A 27,539-nucleotide genomic window follows, 5' to 3' on the forward strand; every position below is an offset into this window, starting at 1 on the left:
AATCATCTTTCCACAGGGAGGGATGTGACTGTGCTGCCGTGTTGGAATACAAATGATGATTTCCTCATACTTGAGGTGATGATGAATCAAATAGATGAAACCCAGGAGCAGCACATGAAATTTGATTTGATCTACTCTGTGTGTGTAACAAACCACATCATTGTCAACCCCGTAATGGGTCGCAGTGGCCTAGTTAAACTTAAACAGTCCCCTCCTCCCATTTCTATTACACGCACACACTCATCATCGCACATTGTGGAAGCCCTCCTCCTGTCAGGTCCGCCTTGTGCTTCTTGAGCAATCAAGCCTCAATGATTGTTCTCCATCACATAGTCTGCTCCGGACCAGCCCCTCGCCATCTGTGAAGTAATTACTCTTTTTAGTGGCGGCCATCAGAAGACAACCTCGCACTCGCCGCGCACGGCTCACTTTTTGTTCAAATCTATAAATCAATTCTATTCACAAACATTTCATCTGCAAGTGAATTTTGTCTGTGGTGTTGTGCTAGGAATCGCAAAGTTAGTAATATACTAATATGGTGGTTAATCCTGGAGAACCCAAGAACCCTTTTCTTCTTTGGAAAATTATGAATTATACATTAAATGACTGCTATAAGTTCACTGACCACCAAAATAGATGTTTTTTCAATTTTAACCCTTGTTTTTTGAACTAGCTCAGAGTTGCTAATTTATCAAATATATATATATATGACATACTCCTAGGCATTCTGCAACATGATATGAAATAGATTAACAAAAAAAAAACAATTTTACCATCTGATGGTTTGCTGAGAAGATGGTTTTGTGTGGATTGATTTCCAGCTCAACAAAACAGCATGTTGCCAGCCATCTTGTCACCACCACTCTGGCTCATGTAAGTGCAATATTCATCCACTAGATGGCCCCATGCGGGGGTCAGAAGTGGCACTCTGGACTTTTGAAGTTAAATTTGTAAAAAAAAAAGGTCTTTGTTATTTGAATAGCAGCATTTATAGGGGCCAAATTTGACCCCGCGGGTTCTCCGGGGTTAAAAATGAATCTCTAGCTTTTCACTGAATAGCGTATATTTTTTAAGGGACGCTCCTATTCTGTTTTGCTATTTTCTGTTAACCTTGGGAAAATGACATTTATGAATTATACCACACCAATCATTTTTCAAAAAGGTATGACCTGAACCTTTAAACAACTCTTTTATTTATAATGTAAGTTTGGTTCCACCATCTGAATTCGCAGTTTTTCCTGTTTTTCGCTGCAGTATTTGTAAAACGATGCACATCTTTTTACTCTCAAAAATTGTCTGTCAATGTTGCTGCTGACAAGTATAAGTACTTAAGCACCGAGGTGAGGAATTTACCCGCGACTTGTCATAGCTGGACTTGGAGCCAGTCGGCTGCCATGCACTGGTCAGCCACAGGGCCGCGCACACCGACACTTGCAGTGTTGCGAGAGAGTACGCCGTATCGGCCGTATTCTCCAGAATGCGTAAGAGGGAAATGTTGCGCAGCCGCGGACTTTTCTGGCTTCGCTGATTCTCCTGTTGTCTTAAGTCCGTCATTTACTCAACTTCAGGCCACATATATATTCTGGATGCACTCTGGTTGGAGCAACCTTAAAATGTGAGTATTTCATGTCAAATCTGACTTTAAGCATATTGTGTAAGTCAGGTGGCTTGGGAAGGTGATAGATCATTTTGCACTTGAAGTTTGGATGCATTTACAACAGGGGTGTCCAAACTTTTTCATTTGAAGGCCACATAAAGAAATATGGACGGATGCAAGGGCCGCTTTGAAATCATTTCACTTGAATGTGTTCAACACACTGGAATCAATCTATCAAACAATGATATATTATTTTGGTTTCTTGTTGTTTTGGGAAAACTGCTACATACCAGCTTCCTATTAATTGCGCTAAACAGCAAACCAATCCAATCAACACATTCAGAATCAAAACAAAATCAAACGCTATTAAGATAACCATTAAAAAAATATTGAGAATAAACTTTTTTTTCTTCTAAAATTCAATTATTTTTATTCACCACAGTGTCCTAAAGAGAAATTGTATTATTTTAGTTGTAAATAGTTTTTTTGTATATTTTATATATCTAGAAAAGCTTTATAGTATATAAGCCAATTTAGTCATAGTAGTGGTACCTAATTTTTCAACACCCACCCTTCTCACTCTAGACACTTCCATCCCTTTTTTTTTTTAACTAGCCTCGCAGCCATGTCAAATGTTTTTTGTATAAATTTTTTGTACATGTCATGGGCCACTGATAAATGGATGTCGGGCCGCAAATGGCACCCGGGCTGTAGTTTGGACACCCCTGATTTACAATACTGTATACACCACGCATACATACACAAATATCCAATATTATTGTAATAAAAAAAATAAACAAAAAAATAAGGAAGGCTTCCAGAAAGCTTTCAAATGTATTCAAGCTGCCATTTCGTTTTTTTTTTTTTTTTTTTTTTTGGGCCGGGGGATATTTTTACAAATTTTTTGAGCGATCCAAAGTGCAAAGTAACCCTTGACGCCGTTCTTGCAAGTTTATTCGGGACTCGTTCGTTTACGTGTACAAGAATAGCGAGTGTTGTTTACGGTCATGAGTCCAGGGAAGGCACTATGTGCATATGTATTAAATAAAATAACCTTTATTAGTTCCGCAGTAGGTAAATGTGATATACCACAGTATTATTTATATATCAACTTATTCATGCATTTTGATTGATTTAGAGGAAAGCTTTTAGTATTCTTGTAATTTAATTTGTTTGCCCCCTTTTTTATGTTGCACAAAATCAATGCAAAAATTAAATCGGGAGCCCAGCGTCAGGAGGGAAAGCAGCGGACAATGAGAACACAGTAGAAGAATGTATTCTGCCCCTAACGTGGTTAGTGGAAATGGGCTTTGAGAAAGATTTTGAATGACATCGACCAACAGGACCAACTCTACCATTTGGGAAAATGATGAGTGATTTCAGGGAATGAAAATAAAAGTTAAGCCAAGTAAATTGGAAGGAAACAGAAAAAGACAGATGATGGCAATGCGACTCTATTCTAAGAATGAAAAAAGCTACTGAAAATGTATTTTAAATACACGGCAAGTGGAAGACCGAATAAATGTAGTCAAAATGACCCTGAAATATCATAAAACTGAATTAGCTCTTATATTAGCACAGACCTAGAAAAGTGAAGAGAAAAATTTTGGGGGGTGAAAATTATTTGCAGGTGCACATCATTGAAAAATGAACGGTGTGCAAAGTCACGTCACAGTGCATCGGATGGCTTGTCATCCATCCTTAAATCAATCATCACTATATGTGCCTGAATGTTACTTCAATGCACATCTCCCATTTCCTTCATTATAAATGCTTCATCTGCTAGATGGAAGAACTCAACAGTTTGCTGCCAGGGAAATAACCGTTTGAAAAATTAATGGTATAAAAAATTGTTTCAGGTTCCTTCAGAACATAAATGTTTGATTGGGGGGCTTACCTTCAAAAATATTCTGTGTCCTGTCGATTTTGCAAAAGCAAGTCATAAAAACGGGTGGGACTTCTAAGCAACACAATGCATTCTGGGATGTGGCTTGACCTCCGGTTTGTTTGGATATTTCATGGAACAAATAATGGAAATATATCACTTCCATGGTCAAACTGTACCAACAAAAACTGTGCAAGCAATGTTTTAAGTAAGTAACATTGTAAGTATATATACATTGAAAAAAAAAAATATATATATATAAAATATTTAACTGTTTATGATATTATATGTGCTTCTAGCTACAACGTAAGCTATAGTAAGTTTCCGTTGCCCAAATGCACTGGTGTAGTGAATGTGAATGGGTCAATTGATCATTGCAAACGGTCTCTCAAAATATCAACCTTTATTTATGCTCTTCATTTTAAAGCACGATAATGAGGGAATAACCGAACAGAAAAAGTATCCATTTGACTACATGCTATTTCCTCTCATGACATACATAGAATGATGGGAATGCAGGAGAGGCTGATCTTCTGTGTGTGTGTGTGTGTGTGTGTGTGTGTTTGTCAAGTCTAGACATGGATGGAGAAAAGAGTCGGCCATTGCTCTGGGGTCACAAGGTGAAAAACAACCTGGCCTCGTTGGCTTACTTTTTAGGTGGGAGACATTATTCCACCTTGACCTTTTTTTTTTTTTTAGGAAGATATGCACCTCCAGAACCCATGGACTCAAATTTGGGGTTCCTCAAGGTTCAATTGTAAGCCCAATACTTTTTAATCTCTATATGCTTCTTCTTCGGGACTTCATCAGGAGACATGGCATCCGCTTCCATAGTTATGGTGGTCTAATAAATCAGACTGAGATTTACTGTGTACTTAAATGAGGTAACCAGTATGATGCAGTTTAATTGTATACCACTGAAAAAATGCAGTTTTAAACATTAAGGGGGTAACAAATAGGGATGTAATGATAACTGCAATATTGTGATATTGAAATTGCCACAATATCGTCGTCGTCGTGTCACGATATTAAAGGTAACGCATCTGTTAAAAAGGTGCGGTTGTATTCCATTTGTGTAATTCTAGCACCCTCTGGCGGTTAGTTTATTAGCACAGTTTAATTTTAATTAGGAATGTTTTGGCCACTGCGGTGATTATTTCTCATATAAATCAGTCATACCAGCAAATATATTATTTTCATTTTTGGGGCGATATCGTGATTTTACACAGTAACATGAGTTTTCTTTTATATCAAAAACCTAATATCGTGATAATTATTGTATCGTGAGGTTCCCATCATGATATTTATCGTATCATGTTGTTTGGATATCGTTACATCTTAAGTAACGAAAACCGGTTTGAACCAGAAAATCGTTTTTTTTGTTTTTTGATTTGAATGTATCGAACCGAATCGAATCAAATCGTTCCACTTTGAAAAATATTGAAATACTTTTCGAACCGTCTTTAATCGAATGTATGTAAAATGACAGCAAAAAAGTCATTGCATCATACCCTGTTGCAACTGAGCAGTACCATATCAAATTGAATCATAATCCCATTCAGACCAAATCATATTGTTCTACTTTCAAATTGAACCTTTTGTGGAGAGAAGTGCACCCCTTTTATATATGGCCTTCTGCCAATTCCTCAGCTGCTAATAAAGAGTCAATTTCCAGAGCAATTGTGGACAATTTGCACAAGCCTGTTTTTAACTGAAATATATGAAAGCTGGTTTATGGTGGAAGTTTTTTTTAAAGTGATGGAATTGCTTGTAAATGTTCCGTATAAGTGCTGAAGACGGTTGTCTGTGAAAACAAAGGACATGCTTCGACAGCAAAGTGCACCACAATTGAATCAAGTAGTCACATTATGTACCAACGTCTTCATTGACATCATTGCCAATGAAGAGTGTTCAAAGCACATTTTTAATACACAATAATGAAGTGTTTCTTTACAAAATGTCATTGCTAGCTACAGGCCAGCCATGCATATAACAGCATTTTTGCAGATCTTTGTGATTGGGGAGTTGTTCTGACATCATCATTGCTTGCATGTGAAACCTTTCAACAACAACAACAAAAAAAAGTTTGTCGTCGTGTGAACATGGCACAAGAGTGTTTTCGAGGCCAAAGCAATTGCTTGCAAGATCGCCCCTTGGCTTCTGATCACTGCATCGGTGATGTCATCCACCCTGAGAGTGTATTTGCTTGTGGGTATGTTTGTCCGATTGCGCCAGCATAAAAGAGGCTGCTTGTTCTCTTCCAGCAATTCATCCTGTACTGATTCAGAGGCAATCTCTCCATTTATGGAGGCACGCTGAAGTCGTTATAAAACAATGTTTAGATAAGACAGTGCTGCGTGGCCGGTGAAGGAAAACAGCTGATGTACAGAGCACAAACATTGTTTACAATCATCTGCACATCCATCATTCTAACTACCAGAGAGCCTGTGAAATCGGTGAGGGACCATTGTCTCGATATTAGCTGAATAATGTCCACTGTCATGTGTCATTGCCCGGGGATGATGCCACTGAAGGGAGGCCTTTGTTGAAAACAATCTTTGTCAGAGAGGATTGAATCGAGGCCATCTGTGACTTCTTTCCTCGCTGTGGAGAAACTAAATGCTACACATGTCAGAGCTGAACCCGAGCAAGCTGTGAGCAATGAGCTACTGATGGCATTTTACTCTGTTTGTACTGCGCTGTGCCAATGTTGTGCCTGCGCGCCTCCCGGCTCGACAAACTGAAGCAAACACGCTGCTTTATTGATAGCATTTGGCCGATCTTTTGTGCGGCTGCAAGTTATGTGTACGTGGTGTTGTGTTTTTCCAGGCCTCCCCTGACAACGCAAACAAACATTGCAACCGAGGCCGCGGGTCGTTTCTGACGTTTTTGCCGATGGAAGCCCTCCGAATATTGACAACATCCCATGATGCCTTTTCTCTGCCTTTGTGCTGTCAATAATTGTTATGATTCGTAGTTGGGATGTTCAATACCACTTTTCTTTTGACCGATACCAAGTACCGATACTATTAGTACTTAATTATGATACATGAAATTTCCCAGAAAAAACAATGAGAGATTTTTTTTATGACTTATATATACTATAACGAATTTCCATAAAATTTAATGTAAATAATGGCAATCATATTTTGTCAATTTGCTCATAAAAGTCATTTTGCATAGAGCTCACAATGAAATGAATTTTTAAAAAAAAAAAAGGAAAAAAATGGTGGTTGTACAACTTCTTTTTAAGGAATACAGTGAAGTGCAAATAATTAAATTCAATACAGTAATTTAGTAATATCTACCATGTTAAGAATTCCTCAAGCTGTGTGACGTTGAGTTATATATTGTTTTGAAATCTATGCTTTTAATTTTGGAAGGCTGCTCTGTATAGGAATTGAATTAATAAAACCCTAAGGGAAACGAAAAAGCCACATTACAAATATAATGTAGTGTGTATAAGAGCTATAATTAGCGTCTGCGTTAGCTCCGCAGCTCGATGGACGTTAGCAAGGCAATTAAGCGCACAATGAGAGATTTTTTATGACATATATATATATCCTAACTATAACAAATTTCCATAAAATTGAATGAAAATAATGGCAATTATATTTTGTCAATTTGCTCATAAAAGTCATTTTGCATAGAGCTCACAATGAAATGAATTTTTAAAAAAAAAAGAAGAAAAAAAGTCCCAATCAAAATATGTGGTCGTACAACTTCTTTTTAAGGAATACAGTGAAATGCAAAAAATTTAATTCAATACAGTAATTTAGTAATATCTACCATGTTAAGAATTAAATATTGTTTTGAAATCTATGCTTTTAATTTTGGAAGGCTGCTCTGTATAGGAATTAAATTAATAAAACCCTAAGGGAAATGAAAAAGCCACATTACAAATATAATGTAGTGTGTATAAGAGCTATAATTAGCGTCTGCGTTAGCTCCGCAGCTCGATGGATGTTAACAAGGCAATTAAGCGCACGGCAAACGTAAACGAGGAAATTAAACCCGGCAAACATTAATGACCCACAGAACTGACTTTTTCTCAGTAACGCACACTGAAATGGCGTTGCTGGAAGTAATGAAATGAACAAGTGTTACCTCATAAGGACACACAGGAAAGGAACGAGACGGAACAAAACTTTCGTTCCCCCCCAGCCGATACCAGTATCGATATCCGTCGCGAGTACCGATACAATACCTGGTATCGTTACTCGCGCATCCCTAATTCTCAGACAGTCATACCCAACTTGCCAGTTTTATGAAGACCTTATTATCTATTGGGAAACTGAATTGTTCCCAGTCATTTCCTTTCTATTTTGTACTAGGTAACATCATTTTCTTATGAGATAAGCGTCCGAGACAAGGAAGTGTAAGCCCTCTCCTTCAATAGCAGCGTGACACACACTCTATGTCTAGGTAGGGCCTCACCTGGCCTGGTTTTACTGTGTGAAAACAAACAGGCTGAAGTAAATGTGAGTAATGTGTCTGCAGTCAAATCAAACATTAAGCTCCAAACCAAGCGTGAATGAGTGAGCTCTTGATGGGCTCTACACACTCTGGATTTGAGACCATACGCTCATGCATCATCTGAGATGATAGGTCAGCGGCACAAAAAAATGGGCAAACAAACCAATCAGAAAATCGAAATGTCTACTTAATAAGATGTGTTTTACAAATGAATTTATTATTCTCAGTCAGACCTCGCGGGTATTACAAATGACTACAAAATAATTACCTCACCTCATGTCAGCTGGGGTAAGCTTTAATTAACCCGCCCTCGCGTAGAATATACCGTAAGTGCGATCAGAAGATCGTATTCATCTTTTCATGGAATTAAATGATAACAATTAACAGTGGCGTTTATATTTACAAATGGAAAGGTTGAGTGCTGCTACATTTGCTGGCAAGGTAAAACTAGAACATGCAATATATAGAGCTTCATGTAAATTGAAGCGTTTACCTTAACTGACTGTAAAGACAGCAGAATAAAGCAATAGTCTTTCAATCTGTGCTGTATTTAATGTGAGGATTTCTTTGCAGAAATATTTGGTTTCGCTTTTATGTGTCATACTTGATTAATTTATGGCATTGGAAAGCAGCCAACTGAGCCAGCAGGTGAATTCAATTCACCACATTTTATTAACCTATCTCACAGACCGATGTTTCTTTGTAGGTATGGATATATGAAAGTATGGATACATGCACCTCCAGAACCCATGGACTCAAATTTGGGGTTCCTCAAGGTTCAATTGTAAGCCCAATACTTTTTAATCTCTATATGCTTCTTCTTCGGGACGTCATCAGGAGACTTGGCATCCGCTTCCATAGTTATGGTGGTCTAATAAATCAGACTGAGATTTACTGTGTACTTAAATGAGGTAACCAGACAGCTCAGTATGATGCAGTTTAATTGTATACCACTGAAAAAATGCAGTTTTAAACATTAAGGGGGTAACAAATAGGGATGTAATGATAACTGCAATATTGTGATATTGAAATTGCCACAATATCGTCGTCGTCATGTCACGATATTAAAAGTAACACATCTGTTAAAAAGGTGAGGTTGTATTCCATTTGTGTAGTTCTAGCACCCTCTGGCGGTTAGTTTATTAGCACAGTTTAATTTTAATTAGGAATGTTTTGACCACTGCGGTGATTATTTCTCATATAAATCAGTCATACCAGCAAATATATTATTTTCATTTTTGGGGCGATATCGTGATTTTACACAGTAGCATGAGTTTTCTTTTATATTAAAAACCTAATATCGTGATGATTATTGTATCGGGAGGTTCCCATCATGATATTTATCGTATCATGTTGTTTGGATATCGTTACAGCTTAAGTAACGAAAACCGGTTTGAACCAGAAAATCGTTTTTTGAGTGTATCGAACCGAACCGAATCAAATCGTTCCACTTTGAAATATATTGAAATACTTTTCGAACCGTCTTTAATCGAATGCATGTAAAATGACAGCAAAAAAGTCATTGCATCATACCCTGTTAAACTGAGCAATACCATATCAAATTGAATCATAATCCCATTCAGACCAAATCATATTATTCTACTTTCAAATTGAACCTTTTGTGGAGAGAGGCGCACCCCTTTTATATATATTATTGAAAAAAACACTAACAACCTTATTCTGATTGTCTGTTGCTCTTCGTACCTTGTGTGCGTCTAACTTGCGTCACCTCTTCTATGCAGGTGCACAACTGTGAGAGTTATCAGCTTGGACAATTAATTAGTGTAATTAGTCTTTGTATGGGCAATAAGGGTCTGATAGGACCGATGGCCTCCAGCCCACACCCCCTCTCAGACCGTTTACCCACCGTGATAAATTTGTGAAGTCACTAATCGGACACGTTCATCACTTTAGCCAAAGCACACCATTCAACTGTTTGCTGTTGCATTAAGGCTTGTTATCTCCTGTTGAGGCAATGGAGGGTGCGGTACAAGAAAAGGGGAACGGTCGTGACGTGCACACACAGGTGCACAGAATTGCACTTTAATTACCATTGTCGCGAGATTCATAATCTGCTTTTACAACTGCCGGTTGTCGTAACAAATGACGAAGTTTTCTCGCTAATAGGTTTGGCTATCCGGCGGAAGTTTATTGTTTAAAGACTCATTCTTTTTCAGCACCTGTTGGTGTGTTGGTCAATAAAGCCATAATACAGTCGGGCCCTGATAGGAAGATTGTTCACTGTTAAGACTGAGATCCTCCCTCAGGAAGCAGGAGGCATTCAGGCCACCCTGAATTCAAGCATCTCAGAACTCCTTTGAAGATTTTGCTCTTTTCTACCTTCCCGTAGCCTCTTTCCATCTGATCCGTCTTTATCCCCTCTCTTTTGCCTTCTTGTATCTGTTTTACTCACCCTATTCTTCGTGCTCTCTTTTATCCCTTGGATCACTTCTTTAGCCTTTTGATTAGCATACCAAAAAAAATCATGCATTTCCGCCCACGGTTTCAGAGCTATTAATGCTAATTGGAGGCAGGGCACCTCTTTAAGTTTGGCTCCGCATGTCTGTTTGTTCACCTGGTGGGGAGGCCGTGCTCATGTGTGTGTTGGCCCTGTTTGTGCCCCTGCTTTAACCCCATACACTAAGGACACACCGTGACCTTTCATTTGCTCGCCATTTACTAAATTACTACTGTACAAAACATTTAGTGTGTTTTCGTTATAAAGGGTGAGGGTTATACTATATTACAGCTTTGCTAAGCTAACCTAAGTCAATGTTTCATTGGTATGGTACATGCATTATTGTGAAAAAAAAAAAATCTTGGGGGTGATTTACGACTCTATAAGCCATTATGGACAGGGTTCCCACCCTTCTAAAAAAAAAAAAAAAACTTGTTGCACTTAATAAATTAAATCTTTACAAATTAAAAATTTGTGCTGTAAATCCTTGTTGTTCAAACCAAAAGGTAGTTACTACCGTTCTCCCAGTTACGTACTTCCGGAGGAAGTTTTTGTTCTTCATCTTCCATTTAGAGGAAGAAAAAGAACGGTAGTCATGGCAACTAGCTTATGATTTCCAGTATTTACAGCCCTAGGCAAGCCATTTTAAATTAACTATTTTACCGCCAATAATGTCAATTGAAGTCAACTACGTTGTTTTTTTTTCTCAATGGGCAGCGCTGATTTGTGAATGGGGTTGTGAAAATCCAAAAACATCCATTAACTATGGCCAGCAGAGGGCAGCATTGAATATCTTTGCAATGGTATGCCGGGTGTCAAATTACATGAAAACATGGCGGATCTTAGGAAATAGAACGTATTCAAGAATGACGTGAATGTCATAATTAATTCCAAAAAAATTTCTGTTTTGTCCTTCCTCCCCCCAAACATACCTTACTTTATCTTCCGCCATTGCTTTGTGACTACAAACGTACGTGTGACGTAATGTCTGGTCAAAACGTGTAACGTTGTCTTGTCAACGTTTATTCGCAAAACCTGTTTCCATAGCCAAAATTCGCATTTTCCTTTTTTCAATACGCCTCAAAATCAACCCCCTCCAAACGTAAGAACTTTTTTGAGACTTTTGGGCCCTTTTTTCGAATTTCTAACTCTTCCATTCAGTTTCATTTTCGCATTTCTTGAAAATTCGAATAAAAATGGGTGGACGGAAACCCGACTACTGTTGTGCAGAAAATGTATCTTTTCACAGTCACTTGGTGTTGTGCTCCAGTTTTTGCACGTGTGCTATTGAAGGAGAAAATTGGATCGGTATTACAGTATGTAAGCCTTCCCTTCCACCCTGATGAGCGCCGGCAAACAAATTGGATTGGTGGTGTGTAAATCTGAAGCCGTTTGATGAGCCGAATGGCCAAATTGAATTCTCAACAATGTAAATCTTTATCAGCTCGCCCGGCGCCGCGCCTGCCGCTGCTTAAATCAAGTGATCATTCCCTGCTGTTCCTAGACACGTGCAATCTCTATTGGCCATTTGCCGCCGCACCTAATCTGTTTTTGATGACTGTGTAGGGATGTAGTCATACATATCGCCAACCGAGTCTTCCCCGGCCTGCTCCGCCTAAATTGCTCTCATTCTCGCTGTTATTCCGCCCCTCCCTCTCTAATCCTTTTTCTCTCTCTCCACCAAACACACACTCGCAACCTGTGCAGTTGGCAGAGAAATATTACTTTGATTAAGCCGTTCGTATGTGTTGATTCAAGAGATTACTCAGATGACTAGTCATGCTAATGGACCTCCTGTTGGCTTCTTTGAAAATACTTTTGATCAGTTTGTGCTATAAAGCAGAGGATGTAATTGTTTTCAAATCCTGTAAGTTTCATATCTCCCGTATATCTCGTCATTAGGGGCGGCACTTCAGATTTATTCGCACTAATGCTAATATGGATTGTTCTTATCTGTCGGGTTCTTTATTGACATCTCCAGCTGTATTTTTTTTTCATGATCTCTGAGTGTGAACAGGGTGAAAAGTCAGCAGAAGTGCAAGCAACTGTTGCCAAGGATGGATCTAATCATTGCGTAGTTGCTAACATTTGTTTATATTGCAAACTTGCGAACGCAGCATTGCCCCAGGGAAAAGGTGTCATGTAATTATTAAAAGTGAAATATATGATGGCTTTTTTGCTTCTTTTTTTTTTCCCCCCCCTGGAGAGCTCAGTATTGTTCATTCGGTAATTTTACCGATTTGACATGTCATCATCATTGCTCTCTTTTTTATTATTATTATTTATTTTTTTTTGTATGTGGGTGAGTATGAGTGTGTATTCATTAGTTCACCTAAAACCTATTTAAAAAATCCCATACCGTTCACCTAAACCGAACACTTCCAGCCAGAGTCGTGAGGCCGTCAGGAGACCCGAGGAAGGACCAAAGTGCATTTGCATTTAAGTGCGTGTTGCATTAGTAAATGTAGCAGCGTGATTATTTTACATGTTTTTGTTTGTTTGTTTAGTTTAAAAAATAGATTACATTTGATAGATTGAACTTAAGTGCGTTAATTACCAGAAGAATGGCTCAAAAGTGAGTGTGTTTTTGTTTAACTCTTTGACTGCCAAAAATGTTAAATAACGTTTAGTAAAATCCTATGGAGGAGTGCCAAAGACGTTAAAAGATGTTTTTTTCAAAACACAGGTGAAACTAACCATTTTCTATTGTTTATTCCTGAAAAACGGAACAAGGTAGAAACAAACTTTTTTTTCTGATGAAAGATAGAGTCCAATCTTTCATTTGGTAGTATGTGTGTTTCCATAGTCCAAATACATAATTTTCTGTGGACCTTGAAAGATCAGTCAAAAATGCTTAAATCGTCTGGCACTGGCGACATCCCGTTTCTGAAAACGTCTGGCAGTCAAAGAGTTAAACTCAACTAGAAAACATTTCAAAAATAAAAAATAACTAACACACTAATAATTAATTAAAACTAAAAGAATTTGAAAAGCAAAATTAAAACTAACTATACATTATTATAAGCCTGGTAGTCACTGATTGTGCGTGACCTGTTTCCTCTCAGTTACCCATACAGTGAAGACAGCAGTCAGGGGAAGCAGTACATGAACACCAGATGCCCTGCCTGGTGTGACCGAATCCTCATGTCGTCATCTGCCAGAGACCTCGTCTTAAAGGTGAGCTTCATCCTGATTACCACATGTGTGCGTGCGTGCGCTCATTAATTCACCTGAAACCTGTTAAAAATCCCATACCCTTCACCCTAACCGGATACTTCAGTCACGCCAGAGTCGTGAAGTTGTCAGGAGACCAGAGGAAGGATCAAAGAAAAGAAAGACGAAACCAACTGAAATCCAGCACCGACCAAACACCACCTACTACCCACAGAGTTACAAAACCAGAATCTTTAACCAACTCCAGAAACATCTAAATTCCAACAAATTAGGAAGACCTCAAGTGACCAGAGGAAAGATTAAAGGAAGGAAGGATAGATGAAGCAGAGTGAGATCCAAAAAAACACCAGCCTCCACTGATTCAGCGACCAGTGGGAGAAGCAAATTCTGTTTGCATTTCAGTAGATGCTGGTCTGGTGGATCTGGCATGCATGCACTCTAAAAAAGGTTGGGTTAAAAATCACCCAATTATTAATAATTATCACAAATGGATTGATCCACTTTATGGATCAATTTAACCCAACTTTCTGGGTTGTTTTATACAAAATGACCCCATTTTTTGACCTAAGTCAAGCATCTGACCAATTTCAATTAGAGGATGGGTCCATTTCTGACCCATAGTAACTGTTTTTAGAGTGTGAGAACTTCCACCAAAGAGGGGAGCTGTCGACCCGACAAGGCGAGCACAGCCCACCAGGCTGCGGCAGCGCTAGGGCACAACCTCCCGAGTTCTACTCTTAAACATTTTTGGAATGCCAACAAAAATGTGTTCGACATATCAGCAATGCTATTTTGGCGCTTCTGAAGGTAATCACAAGAAGGAGTCATGCCATGGCATCCATTTACACCTGTTAAGTGAGCATGCAGTTAAGCGCCCGCTAATTGGCGGTATCTTAAGTAAATGAGGCCCTTAGAGTTCCTGGGGGCCTCATCACACCATTCTACTGTCTGTTCTCTTCTCTAATTGGTTTACTGGAACATTTGGAAAAGCCAGCATGCGGCCCTCACGTGATCATTTCACCGAAAAGGGGGAAAATGTAAAAAACTTGCAACAAAAAAAAAAACAAAGCATTTTGGATCCTTGTGTTGGGATTCTGAGCACACATTTGGGTGTCTCCGCATTGAGCTGTGAAAAGAGATGCAGCGGTGTATTGTACACCCAACAGCCCTCAACAGGGGGGCCGCTCAGGAAGTTTGTCTTTCTTTTGTTCACAACAAATGAGAAATTCCTTCCTGACCTTTCTTCTTTGCTAACCGGAGCACAACGCCATAACAATAACTGTAACGGTAAAATGGAGAAAAAAAAAGCAGCGGTGGTAAGAAAAAGAAAAAAAAACTTTCGCAGACGTGCATCTGGACGGCTGTTTGCCGTGTTTCCGTGGAGCAAAAAAGCTAATTGCTTGTAATGCGGCCGACAGTTAGTGTGTCCACAGATTGGCTGATGATTCACTGAGCACACGCTTGCCCGGCTCTCAGCATTACAGATTGTTGAGACACGGGCCTGTAAACAGGCCAGCGCGTGGCGTCATCTATCATGGCACGGTCGGTTAACTCGCCATCATGTTATTTTCTGCTTGCCGAGCCCTAACACGCCAAAGGTTGCCTGCCGGCTGCGCGGCGCAGCGCCGGCTCCAGGAGCACCGGTAATGAATGTTTAGCCGAGCGAGCGTTCCTCCTCCGCCGGACGGCTCCGGGTAATTTGTTTATCTGTCTAAAGATTACGCAGCCTGAAAATCCACAATTTGAAGCCGCCTTTGTAAATGATCAAGTGCGCGTTTGATGAATGTGCGCGCGGTGCTTCGGGCGGCCAGCCGGCAGACATATAGAGAGGTGCCAGTGCGTGGCCCGCTAGGAAAAAAGGTAGCGTGAGGTGGCGGCGATGTGCGTGCTGACCCCGCTCCACCGCCGGATTGGCCTCAAGTTAATTTGGATTTCGCTTTATGCTTCATTCTCGAGCTCTCTGTCTCTTTCTTCTCAACCGCCGGTGCACCTCACCATGTCACAATGAGTGTGCGCACATGCACGTGTGTGTGTGTGTGTGTGTGTGTGTGTGTGTGTGTGTGTGTGTGTGTGTGTGTGTGTGTGCGTGCGTTGGCTATTTAAAAAGTCTTTAGTTCAACCAGACAAGTGTGATTTATTCTCCAGTCTGCAGAAACACATCTTCATGGGTAACAGCTTCTTTGTGTGCACAAAGTGAAATTGAAACACGATTCCCTCAGATAGTCTGGAGATTACAGCGGCAGTGCATCGGGTTTTAGAAGCAAAGCACACACTTTATAAATGACTGCTGTGTTTCATTTCTCTTCACTGCACCGGGCACGAGTTTGAAGGAGGATCTCGACAGGTGTTTTCGGCTCAGTGGATGCGACTATCAGCGAGCTTGTTTTGGAAGTTAGAGCAGAAAAGTTGATTTGCTTGCACTAACTTTTGTTTTGTTTTTTGCGAATCAGTCACTTTATATTAACTCATTTGCTCCCAAAAAATGTACAAATACGTTCTATTTTAAATGTTCCCATGCTCCCAAAGACGTATTTATACGTTTTTAATGTAATTTTTTAATGCTAGAGCAAACAGAAGGCTTTGATGCAGCCTCTGAACTGAAGAAAATGCTTGAAGCAATGGTTGTTATTACAAAAACGGTCAGCAGGTGGCAGTACAGTATAAGAGATCAACCAGGGCCATGTTGCAAAAAGGCTCTCTTCCCCACAGATTTGTGAATAATGATGAAACATAGCTATATTCTAATGTTAATTGCTGCAAAACGAAAACAGATAGAAATGTACTTTTTTCCTGATGAAAGAAGAGGCTCTAATCTTTCTTTTGGTACGTTTCATGTTTTTTTTTAGAAATAGAACACAATATTCTGTGGGCCTTGCAAAAATCAGTCAAAATCCAGTAAAACAGCCGGGAGCGAAGGGGGTTGCTTCAGCGAAAATAGCTGGGAGTGAATGAGTTAATGTTTGACATTCAAGAAAATAATTTGCTTAGTCAAGGTATTCCTTTTAATCGTGTTTAATGATGCTCACACAATGGCTGTCCGGCCATAAATGTGCTACACGAAGAAACCACCAAGTGAAATGAATTCATGTAAGCTTGTCTTCTTCTGCTTTTGTTTGTTTGCAGCCAGAAAATGAGGAGAAGTCTCTAGTCTATGATAACATCGGGGCCAACGTCTGCATGGGGGACCACAAGGTAACACGTCTGTGGGCCTTCACATGTATGACTTTGATCATGTGTGATCGATACTAGCCAGGGTGAAGGTAAAATTCAACAATGCAAAACTGATAAAGGCTAATTCAGGTATTTGCCATCCGTTGTCCTTTATGGCCATATATATTTGTGTCTCGACTTATTAAAGTAATATATTCATTTGATTAAAATATTTGTGAGTACATTGCATGTGCTATACTCACCGGGCCATAACATTAGGTACACCTGCACAATTGAATACACCAATAGAAGGGCTGCATCAATATTATGCATTTACACAGATTACAATGTTAATTTTTTACGACATTTTCAGCTTGGTATTCATTTCAACTGTTTTCAACTGTTTACTGTAGATTCCTTCAAATATTTAGTTCTCATGTAATGCAACCAAAATGATGCAAAGTATTATACAGTAAATCCTCCATTTGTTCCGGAACATTCCGCAATAAGAGGAATCTGCGATATAGAAATACTTCTTTAGGTGTTGTTATAACATTTTTAGCACTTGGAAAAAACTTTGCTCGTTCTTTAAATGTCCTTTTAAAATGATACAAACACATTAAAATAAAGAATGTCTTATTGGTAAAAAATAAAATAAAATAAAAAATATTTTTATTTTAGATACTTGCTTTGCATTTTTAAGAAACGTGTCTAAAACGTCACATGTCAATGTGTGCTGTAATACACTGGGTTCACAAAAAAGGGTGCAAAAACTTTGAGTGTTCAAATTTAATTTAAATGTATATTTACCGTAATTACATGTAATTAACTTGGAATTAATTAAAACGAGTAATTCCTTAAAATTACCGTGTAATTTAACCCAGCTACAATATTTAGTCAATGTTTTTCTGTTCCCAAACAAGGGTGCAAAAAACTTGAATTGAGGATTTTTTAAATTTAATTTGAATGTATATTTATTGTTATTACATGTTATTAACTTTTAATTAATTAAAATGACCACATAATTTAACCCTGCTACAATATTTAGACAATGTTTTCTGTTCACCAACAAGGGTGAAAATTTTTTTTTTAATTGAGGAGTATTCAAATTTTATTTGAATGTATATTTATTGTAATTACATGTTATTAACTTGTAATTAATTAAAACATGTAATTATTTAAAATGACCATGTAATTTAACCCTACTATTATATTTACACAATGCTTTGCTGTTCCCAGACAAGGGTGCAAAAAAGTTGAATTGAGGAATTTTCAAATTTAATTAGACTGTATATGTACTGTAATTACAGGTAATTAACTTGTAATTAATTCAAATTACCATGTCATTTAACCCTACTATTATATTTACACAATGTTTTGCTGTTCCTAAACAAGGGTGCAAAAAAGTTGAATTGAGGAATTGTTTAATGTAATTAGAATGTATATGTACTGCAGTTACAGGTAATTAACTTGTAATTAATTAAAATGACCATTTAATTTAACCCTACTATTATATTTACACAATGTTTTGCTGTTCCTAAACAAGGGTGCAAAAAAGTTGAATTGAGGAATTTTCAAATTTAATTAGACTGTATATGTACTGTAATTACAGGTAATTAACTTGTAATTAATTCAAATTACCATGTCATTTAACCCTACTATTATATTTACACAATGTTTTGCTGTTCCCAAACAAGGGTGCAAAAAAGTTGAATTGAGGAATTTTCAAATTTAATTAGACTGTATATGTACTGTAATTACAGATAATTAACTTGTAATTAATTCAAATTACCATGTCATTTAACCCTACTATTATATTTACACAATGTTTTGCTGTTCCTAAAAAAGGGTGCAAAAAAGTTGAATTGAGGAATTTTCAAATTTAATTAGACTGTATATGTACTGTAATTACAGGTAATTAACTTGTAATTAATTCAAATTACCATGTAATTTAACCCTACTATTATATTTACACAATGTTTTGCTGTTCCCAAACAAGGGTGCAAAAAAGTTGAATTGAGGAATTTTCTCATGTAATTAGAATGTATATGTACTGTAATTACAGGTAATTAACTTGTAATTAATTAAAATTACCATGTAATTTAACCCTGATACAATATCTAGACAATGCTTTTATTGTTTTTGTTGTTAGGTAGCTAGGCAGGGGAGTTCTCGCTGAAGGAATATTCACAAAAATACAGTACACATAGTACATAGTAATAATATACTGTATGTAAAACCAAGTACAAACAAATGCAAATGTATTCCCAACGGAAATCCGTCCACCAGTCAGTCACCAGAGTGATGACTGACTTGTATCTTGCCAGGTGATTTTCAGATATATGACATGCTAGCGAATGCATTGCAGAGGACGTCCGCAGAAAACGAGAAGGGCCTCCGGCGTTAAACAGTGCGGCTTCAGTGTGCGCCGCGTCAGGCATGAGCGGCGCCTTAAGTCAGGTCTTTCATGCTCCCCGGGTGCGACACAGGCGCTGACGTGTGTGTGCGAGGTGACCCGAGCCGGCGGGCGCATACTACGGCGGGCCCTCACTTTCCAGCCGCACACTGGTGCTAAAATCACAGCTGGCTATGTTTCCAAAATGTCCCACATTGTTAGCGCCAGGGCTCCAAAATGCACGGGGCCGGTATGTGAGTTTAACCCCGGACTCACACGGAGGCTACGACAGCTTCCACTTGTCAAGCGGGGGCATTACTAATAAAGTCTTGAGGAAGTTCCGCTGCCGTCCGAATGTTGCTTTTGGACAACTTTTGCACTTCTAACTGCCGTTTGTCTTTCCCTTCTACCAGCCTGTCTTCCTGTCCTTCCGAATAACAGCGGGGGCAGGTAAACGTAATGCAAATAAGCACAAGTGTTGTGTGGTGCAGTGATGTCGTGGTAAATATGATTTTTTTTTTCTTTCTTACAATTACACGCCATTGTTTGATTTGATTTCTGAAACCCTTTACACACAAAATGGAAGAGTTTCGTTTTAATGCCTGCTGTGGACAAATTTGTTAGTGCTCAAAGGAATTGTGAGTGATGAAGACTCGAGTTTGGATTTTCATCAATTCAATTTGTATTGAGTTGCTAATTGTCAGAGTGTTTTATCGATCATCAAGCTGGCATACGATTTGATGACAAAGAGCATTTTCATTCATTTTGGACTCAAATATTTGTTATTAGCAAGCCAAAAACTGGAAATTAAGCCCATTTTTAATATTTTGGATTTTTGGTCATTTATTTATTTATTGTAAGTAAGCATTTATGACTATGACTGTGCACTTACCTAACTAAAGTCAATGCATTGCAAGCGCATAAAGTACAAAATAAATTATAAATAATCGTTAATTCTCAAATGACTTGTTGGCCTTCCTTCCTCTGTATTGAAGTACAGCAATACCCAAACACAGACATTTAAAAAATAATAATAATAATAATAATCTTTTCTTTTTTTTATTCCGGTAGTTGTAGCTAGTTTTTAGAACAGATTAGTTACTTTTTTTTTTTTATTATTTTAATAGTATTTCATTTTAGTTTCATTTTTATTATTTTTAAGGTTTTTTTGTATATATGTGGTAAGTAATATATAATATCAAGAAAGTAAACTACTATTCTCAAACAACTGTTTGACCTTCCTCTTTCTGTACAGCCCGACAACAATACTAAAATAAAAACATTCTAAACAAATCCTAAAAACTAATGTTGATATTAATTGGCAAAATTAAAATTAAGGGTATTTTTGCTATAATTTTAAATAGTTACTTAGTTAGGTTTATAAACAGAAGATTTCATTTCATTTCAAAATATTTTTGTTTGTATTTAATTAATGTTAATTAAAGTGTTTTGTTTTTTATTTCAATTATTTAATTAGTTTTCATTAAGAATAATAACCTTGATCCTTAGGTCATGTACAAAATATGGAATGTTATGACAATACATCCATCCATTGTATTATACGACTTTTCCTTTTTAGGGTATCAGCGTAATTAATCGCATGACTTCAAGAGTTGACTGTCGATTAATCGCAAATTTTATATCTGTTCTAAATGTACAATAAAATATTTTTTCCTAAGTTTTCATTCTCTTGTTAACATAAAAGTGAGAAGGAAAAAAAACTAATAGAAATATGTCTGCATCTTAAATTATTATTTCAGAATAATTCATAAAATTGAGGTAAAATTAAAAGATGTACTGTACTGTTAAAACGAGTGTGATGTTGATTTGTGTAGGGGTTAATTTTTCTGCCACTAGATGGCATAATTACATTTGTAAGAAGTTGGTGACAGCTCAGTGCATTTTTCTTTTCATATTAAGAGCTATCTAATCTTTAAAAAAAAAATAAATCTGCGCCTTTTTAAAATTGTAAATTACAGCTTGACCCCAGCCTCCACAAATATATGCATTGTTATTATTATTATGAGATGTATTACTGCTAAATGTTGGCGTGCGTTGCGACTGGAATTCCCCCAGTACAGGCTTTCCAAGTAAGGGGTGGTCATTAATCACGAGTTAAAAAAAAATTGTGGCATTAAAAGAACTTTAAGTTAACTCAAAATTAACGCACTAATTTTGACTCCCCTAATATGAACCATTTTTTTAGTAATAGTGGAACCTTTTCTTTTTTTTTAATAATAATAATAATTAGCTCCATACTCACATCTCCAAACTTTTTTTCTTTTTTTTTTTAACTAGCCTCACCGGCTTTGTCAAATGTCATTTTTAGCATATAACGCGGGCCCCTGAAAAATGAACAGTGAGCCGCAAATGGCCCCGGGGCCGTAGTTTGGTCCCACCTCGTTTGGAGTCTTCAGCTAATATGCTAACGGCTACCACAATATGATGTTTTTCCACTTCATTGTTCACAATGTCCTTGATCATGTCAAGCCTTATTGATGACCTGATCAAGAGTTGTGTTCTAACACTTTTGTCCAAAGAGTTCACACATCACGTTTGCTAATCGCTTAAAATGCTGACGTCATTTTAAGACATTTCCTCACAAACTTGAGCGTCGGCGTGCATTCAAAAATGTCGCCATTACTTCCACCTTGCGCTTAAAAACATATCCTGTCTTTCACCCCCCGCAGGAAATTGTTGCCAAAGGGGGGAGAATATATTCTGTGAAGCGCCTCTGTGAGAACACAAGGAGACACACACACACGTGCAAACACTTCCACGCACGCACGCACGCACGCACGCACGCACACACACTTTGCACACTGAAAGAAGAAGCTATCCAAACTTTTCCAGCAGTGCTGGTCAGCCGTCCTCGCAGCTCATTGGTCGTTTCTGCTCTCCATCAAACACTTGTTGAAAATGTGGACCAGCACCAGACAAGACACACATCGCTGACCTCACCGTTGCCATGCAACCCCCCCCCCCCTCCCCCCTCCCTCCCTTGTGGGAGAAAGCAAAAGAAGAGGATGGACGAATGGGACGAGCCGAATTGTTGCCAAAACTCTAATAGAAAAATCATTCCTGCTACACATAATTGCCATTTTTTTTTTGCGGGGGGGGGGGGGGGTGGTCTGCCTTTTATGTCTACACAGTGTGTAAGATGTTTTTAAGAAGAAAAAAAAAGTGCAATGCAAAAAGGCAATAGGTTCATTTGTATGATGGACGGTATAAGATTAGGCTTGTTGCTGGTTTTAGTGCTCTTCTTACTTTTCAGTTTTGTTGTAGAAAAAAATATAACGTGTGTGTTTTCTCCTCCCCGCCGACCACGTCATTTGTTTTATATACTGTACTTTTTAACGATGGGTAATTTATAATTCTTGTGTTTGGGAGATGACCTTTGAGGAATGACGAGAAAGTGTCCAGCCACAGATTTCTTCCTCTCCAAGAATGTTTTTAAAACAGTGCCATATAGACCATGCAAAGTGTATAAGAATTCATATATAGCACACTCACCTTATTGCATTATTATCATTCTTACTCTAATTTATTTCTACTTAATAATAATATGGTTCTGAATGTAATATTTTTTTTTTAGGTAGGCGCGTGTCCTTTTGTCAATTTCGTTACTGCTGTTATGGTGCCAAGTACACAGGAATGATGTGTGAAAATGATAAGGATTTTAAAAACAAAAAAAAAAATACAAAAGTGTAACTCTAAATGCAAGAGACCAAGTACAAGAAATGGCTTTTATTTGCGTTCCATGTAGCCTGCTGCAAGAGCATTATAACGTGAGTGGGAACGTATTTTTTGTTTGTATGGTTTGAATTGATCACACTACACGTGTTAAGTCGTTACCTGCCTGTGATTTTTTTTTTTTTTTTTTTTGTTATTGAAATCACTGCAAGTAGAAAATAATGTTGTGCCTGCTGCAGAATTTGTGTTTTCTTTCTGTGTGATTTGAATTGTTAAGCAAACAAAGTAGGGGACAAAAACAAAAGTCGTGCTTGTTTTTGCTCCGAGTTGACTGTAGGATTATAAGGCGCAGTTTTCCTTCACTCCATTTGACAGTATCAAAGCAAATAGAGATTTGATCCTAGCCCCTGTGGAGCGCCACGTGGCCTGCAGGTGATGCACTTGTCAAGCAATAAACAACATTAGAGCTCAACAAATGCCTCCTTGTCCTTTTTCACCATGCACTCAGTATTGCCATATGCTTTGTTGCGGAAGTCATTTTTGCGATCTTTTCAAGCATGCCGCATAAAGTCACGTTGACAAATAACAATGCGGAATAAATGTAATGCTATTATACCAATATTTTTGTTAAGTTACAAAATGTTAGCTTTTTTTTATTAACATATGTAGCTATATTATAACACTCTTCATTGATGTCTGTTTTCTTTTTGGTCAAAAAGTTTTCATTTTCTTTTTAAGAATGAAAAACTGCAGAAGAAGCACATTGGGCCTCTGAATGGAAGATATGGCATATTTATCAATATAACCTTTTTTTTGACGAATATTAATTACAAAAAATTGAATCCGTTATTTATATATTTTTCGTTCCAGGGTCATATTTAAATTGTATAAAGTGTAAAAGATCACATGACTAAAATCCTGTATATATTTTTTTCCAGCTCCTAACTTGTTGCCTTTCATGTTGTAAAATGGAGGCTGGTCCTTAATATGTCTTACGTGAGTTTATAAATTTCATTTGCAAAGTCGTTGAAATGGAAATGTTATAAATAACTTAAAAAATATATAATACAGAAATGATAAAAGTCCATGAAAAATAAGTTATTTTTACACCTCAATCCAAATAATTCCGTTTATTTTTTCAAACGTCCTATTAACAATAATATAATGCAGTAATTTCACTAATTTAATTTATATTAAGGCCATACATTAAGACAAACAAAGCAAATGCGTGTTAAATAATTTATTCATAATACAAAGTGTTTTTCTTTCTCTATAACCTCCCGGAAGCTGCAATAATAATACTCTTTAAAAGCAACAACAACAACAACAAAAAGATGCTCCAGTTTTCTATCGGGTGTTCTGATGAGGTCAAAACAAAAATATTGTGTCAATTAATTACTTGTTTTTCCACACGGTCTATTTACAGCAATTTAAAGTGTGCGACTTAAAAAGAAGTCAAAAGGAAGCAGTGGCTCGTTTGCGAGGAAATAAGCGCGTCAGGGCTGCGTGGAGGACACAAGTCTTTGTTTTTTGTTTTTTTTCCCCCCTCCCCTCTGCTTCAAACAACATAAATTATTCTGTAAAAAATCTGTACAATACAATCTCATGTATACTTTTGTCGTCTTGAACAATCCGTTTTCGTTCTCTTTGAGCCATTTCGGACAGTGGATACCCTGCTTAAACTGAGCTTTGAAAGCGTCACAGCCCGTTCACACCTGACAAGTGAAACTTTTGTGTTGAAATCCGGATTAAAAACAAAAAAACATAACCTCGATAATGAGTTGTATATCCATCCATCCGTTTTTTTTTTTAATATATATATATAACGCTTAATTGTCCTTGAGGTCAGATGTGAGCTGGATTCACAAACTCATTCACACTATTTCGACAAAAAAAAAGGAAAAAAAGAATCACGTGTGGATTAGAGTTGCAATCCAGATTGTATCTATTTTTATACGTGTAACTCCAGTAGTCCCATATCGTGTCCTTTAGTGCCTTCCCTCCAAAGACGCCATGTTGATCATGTCAGGTGCAAATGGGCTCCGAAAGAGTCTCTCCCAGTGGGGGGTGGGGAGGGAAAGGGGAAGGGGGGGGGGTCATCACAAGGTGTCCGAGCTGTTACTACAGGGGCTGATGAGGGCCAAATTGCCACCGCCTCCGCCGCTTTTGTGCTTTTTCAACAGTCTCGTGATCTTCTCGTCGTCCGAGTTGGGGTCGAGCGGCTTGTTGTACTCGTCGTCGTCGTCGTTGTCCGAACTCTCCTTCATCTTCTCCGTCTCCGAGTCGTGCTTCTTCTTGGCCGTGGCCATCTCGGCGGCGTGCCTCTTCCGCCATTTGGTCCTCCTGTTCTGGAACCACACCTGGTATAGTGGACACAACAATGCTCAACAGGTCTTCCAAAAAAAACAAAAAAAAAACGCACAATCACAATGAATTAAAAAAAAAAAAGATTTATGACGCAATTGAAACGAGTCCACTCCTTACTTTGACTTGGCTTTCGGTCATCCCTAACGAGTAGGCCAGGCGAGCTCTCTCCGGACCTGCCAGGTACTTGGTCTGCTCGAAGGTTTTTTCCAGGGCGAAAATCTGCTGGCCAGAAAAAGTGGGCCTGGAGTGCTTCTTCTTGCCGTCTTTGTCCATCATCAAGCTCGACTGAGCTGGAAAGAGAGTGACAAAATTTCATTTTTTTTTTTTTTTTTTACAAATTACAATATTCCTCACTTATATTTGAATTAATTTATTGCTTTGCGACCTGAAAATTAATTGATGGGCTAATAAATCTAAAGTGGCCTGTTGGCATAAAAATAAAGTTATTGTGACTTTTATAGAAAAAAAGAAAACATTTAAACCTCGATTTATAGGCATGTATTCAGATGATTATTTTTATTTAATCAAAACATAAAATGTGTTTCTATATTTATTATTCTCTATTTTGAAAATCAAACACACTCAATAAGAAGTGTTTTTGCTCGAAAATGACGTAAACATTTCAGTTTTTTTTTTTTGCAGACTTATTGACTTAGCATAAATTAATCATTTTACAGCAGTCTGTATTCATGACTGTTGAACTATATACAAAGTTTTCTGCACGAGTCTTCCGAGGAAAGTGCAATAGTAAACCAAATTTACTTACGTCTACTTATGAGACCAACATGTCCATGTGCGTATGTACAAAAAAGTGACGCATGTGTCAAAGTCACTGCCAGGGGGGGCAGAGCCGGCCTGACAACTCATTTTATGTTGGCTCACTAAAGCAAATGACGTGTTTACTTCATATTTATGGCGAAATTGAATTGCTCTTTTCACATGGGGGAGGGAAAAAAACAAGTGCATAAAATTTAAATTGTGAGCTTCAACAACTTTTGCAAGCATTTATTTTCACTAAAACTTTTCTTTAATTAAAATAAGGACTGTAAACAACAAACAATAAATGCTTGCCTCTATTTGCCATGGCGTCTTCTTTCAAATTGCCTAAAGTATATCACCAGTCAAATTCAGAGGCAATTGTGTAATAATATGATGGTTTGTTCGCTTGGCACTAAGAGATAATTAAGCAGTTTTTAAATAAAGGATAGTTTTTTGGCATGATTAACAAAAACAAAACAAATAAACAAATCACGGTGACTCGAGATGTCTTGTGACATTTACGCAAACAATGGCTGTGTTGAAATGACTTTAAAAGACATTTGTTAATTTAATTTTATATTATGTTGAGCCAGCATGTGATTTTATTAATGTATTCATTTATTAATTTAGTTATTTTAGAAGCAGTGTTTGCAGGCATTTACTTACACGGACAGGGCACGCGCGGGTCCCTCCACGGGGACCCCTGCATGACGCCGGGCCAGAAGATGGGCGCCCTCCCGGGGAGCTCAGCCAGAGGTTTGGGGTAACGGGACACGGCGGGGCCGAAGTACATCCCGGCGGCGGCGGCCGCGGCGGCGGTGCTGGCCAACCCGTTGATCCTGGGGAAGCCGGCGGAGAGCAGTTGGCCAGCGGTGGTGATGGGCCTCCCCAGGATGTCGCTTATTCCGTGCGGGGTGGCCCCGCAGGACAGATGCGAGTGGAGGCTGGACAGCGACGGCGCCTTGAAACCTGCCGCCGCCGCCGCAGCAGCAGCCGCCGCCGGGTTCTGCTGCAGCGCGTACGGGAAAAGCGACGTCTTCATCTCGGTCATGTTGTGCAACGCCGCCAGCGGGGTGCTGCCCAGGACGAAAGCACTCTGCCGGTTAGCCTCCATCTGCCCCACGGCTAACATTTGTCAACATGAAATCGAAAGGAAGTCGCGAGTGAAAGTTAACGGACTCTTCCGGCCGGGCGCGCTCCCCCGACTGTCCCGACGGTGCGGGATGACTCCAACTTCTTCCCGGATGTCCTCGTTTATCGGCGACGGGGCTGCTACGCGGGCTCCGGGCCAAGTGACAGGAAGTCGGACGTTCTTGTGATGTTCTGGCCGCTTTTGACGGACTCTTGGCGGTGTGTTGCCAGCGAAGAGGGAGCCTCCCTCTGATAACAGCGCAGCCACCTGCACGCGCGAGGATCCCATTGGACGAGGCTGCAGTCTGCCCCGCGCTGATTGGACGAGACCCGAGGGCTTCTGTGCTCCGATTGGATGGAAGGCTGAAGTCCGCCGCTGTGGCGGGCTGCTGCTTCTCCGACGCGTTGTCGAAAAAAGGAATTTCAGTTGACACGGACGAGGGGACCTCGCTTA

At 38.6% G+C, this 27,539-nt stretch overlaps 2 protein-coding genes across 3 annotated transcripts in view; one reads left to right on the forward strand and one right to left on the reverse strand.

Moving 5' to 3' along the window:
- inpp5a (inositol polyphosphate-5-phosphatase A) overlaps nt 1-23,304 on the forward strand; it is a 143,817-nt gene extending 120,513 nt beyond the window's left edge. The window contains exons 13-16 of one of the 2 annotated variants that reach the window (XM_077582250.1): nt 13,482-13,593; nt 16,714-16,782; nt 19,549-19,636; nt 21,826-23,304. In XM_077582250.1, coding sequence (XP_077438376.1) covers nt 13,482-13,593; nt 16,714-16,782; nt 19,549-19,629 — 262 coding nt within the window. In that variant the 3' untranslated portion in view covers nt 19,630-19,636; nt 21,826-23,304. The remainder of the gene's footprint in view (nt 1-13,481; nt 13,594-16,713; nt 16,783-19,548; nt 19,637-21,825) is intronic. The other variant, XM_077582249.1, reaches the window with a different exon arrangement.
- Nucleotides 23,305-24,085: 781 nt separating this feature from the next.
- nkx6.2 (NK6 homeobox 2) lies at nt 24,086-27,297 on the reverse strand. Its single transcript, XM_077582171.1, has 3 exons — nt 26,621-27,297; nt 25,313-25,485; nt 24,086-25,188 (listed from the first exon to the last, which is right to left on the reverse strand). Exons 1-3 carry the CDS (start codon nt 27,084-27,086, stop codon nt 24,928-24,930), a joined length of 900 nt encoding a protein of 299 aa, XP_077438297.1. The 5' UTR covers nt 27,087-27,297; the 3' UTR covers nt 24,086-24,927.
- Nucleotides 27,298-27,539: the final 242 nt, after the last annotated feature.

The sequence above is a fragment of the Vanacampus margaritifer genome, chromosome 12 (assembly GCF_051991255.1).
Source record: "Vanacampus margaritifer isolate UIUO_Vmar chromosome 12, RoL_Vmar_1.0, whole genome shotgun sequence".
NCBI classification, from domain to species: Eukaryota; Metazoa; Chordata; class Actinopteri; order Syngnathiformes; family Syngnathidae; genus Vanacampus; species Vanacampus margaritifer.

What these genes read in the sequence shown, in the direction of transcription:
- nkx6.2 (XM_077582171.1), bottom strand. Translation starts at nt 27,086, where the DNA reads ATGTTAGCCGTGGGGCAGATGGAGGCTAACCGGCAGAGTGCTTTCGTC. An exon ending in CCCGCGCGTGCCCTGTCCGT is followed by an intron (nt 25,486 to 26,620) that starts GTAAGTAAATGC and finishes CTCTCTTTCCAG; the next exon opens with CTCAGTCGAGCTTGATGATG. An exon ending in TGACCGAAAGCCAAGTCAAA is followed by an intron (nt 25,189 to 25,312) that starts GTAAGGAGTGGA and finishes CCACTATACCAG; the next exon opens with GTGTGGTTCCAGAACAGGAG.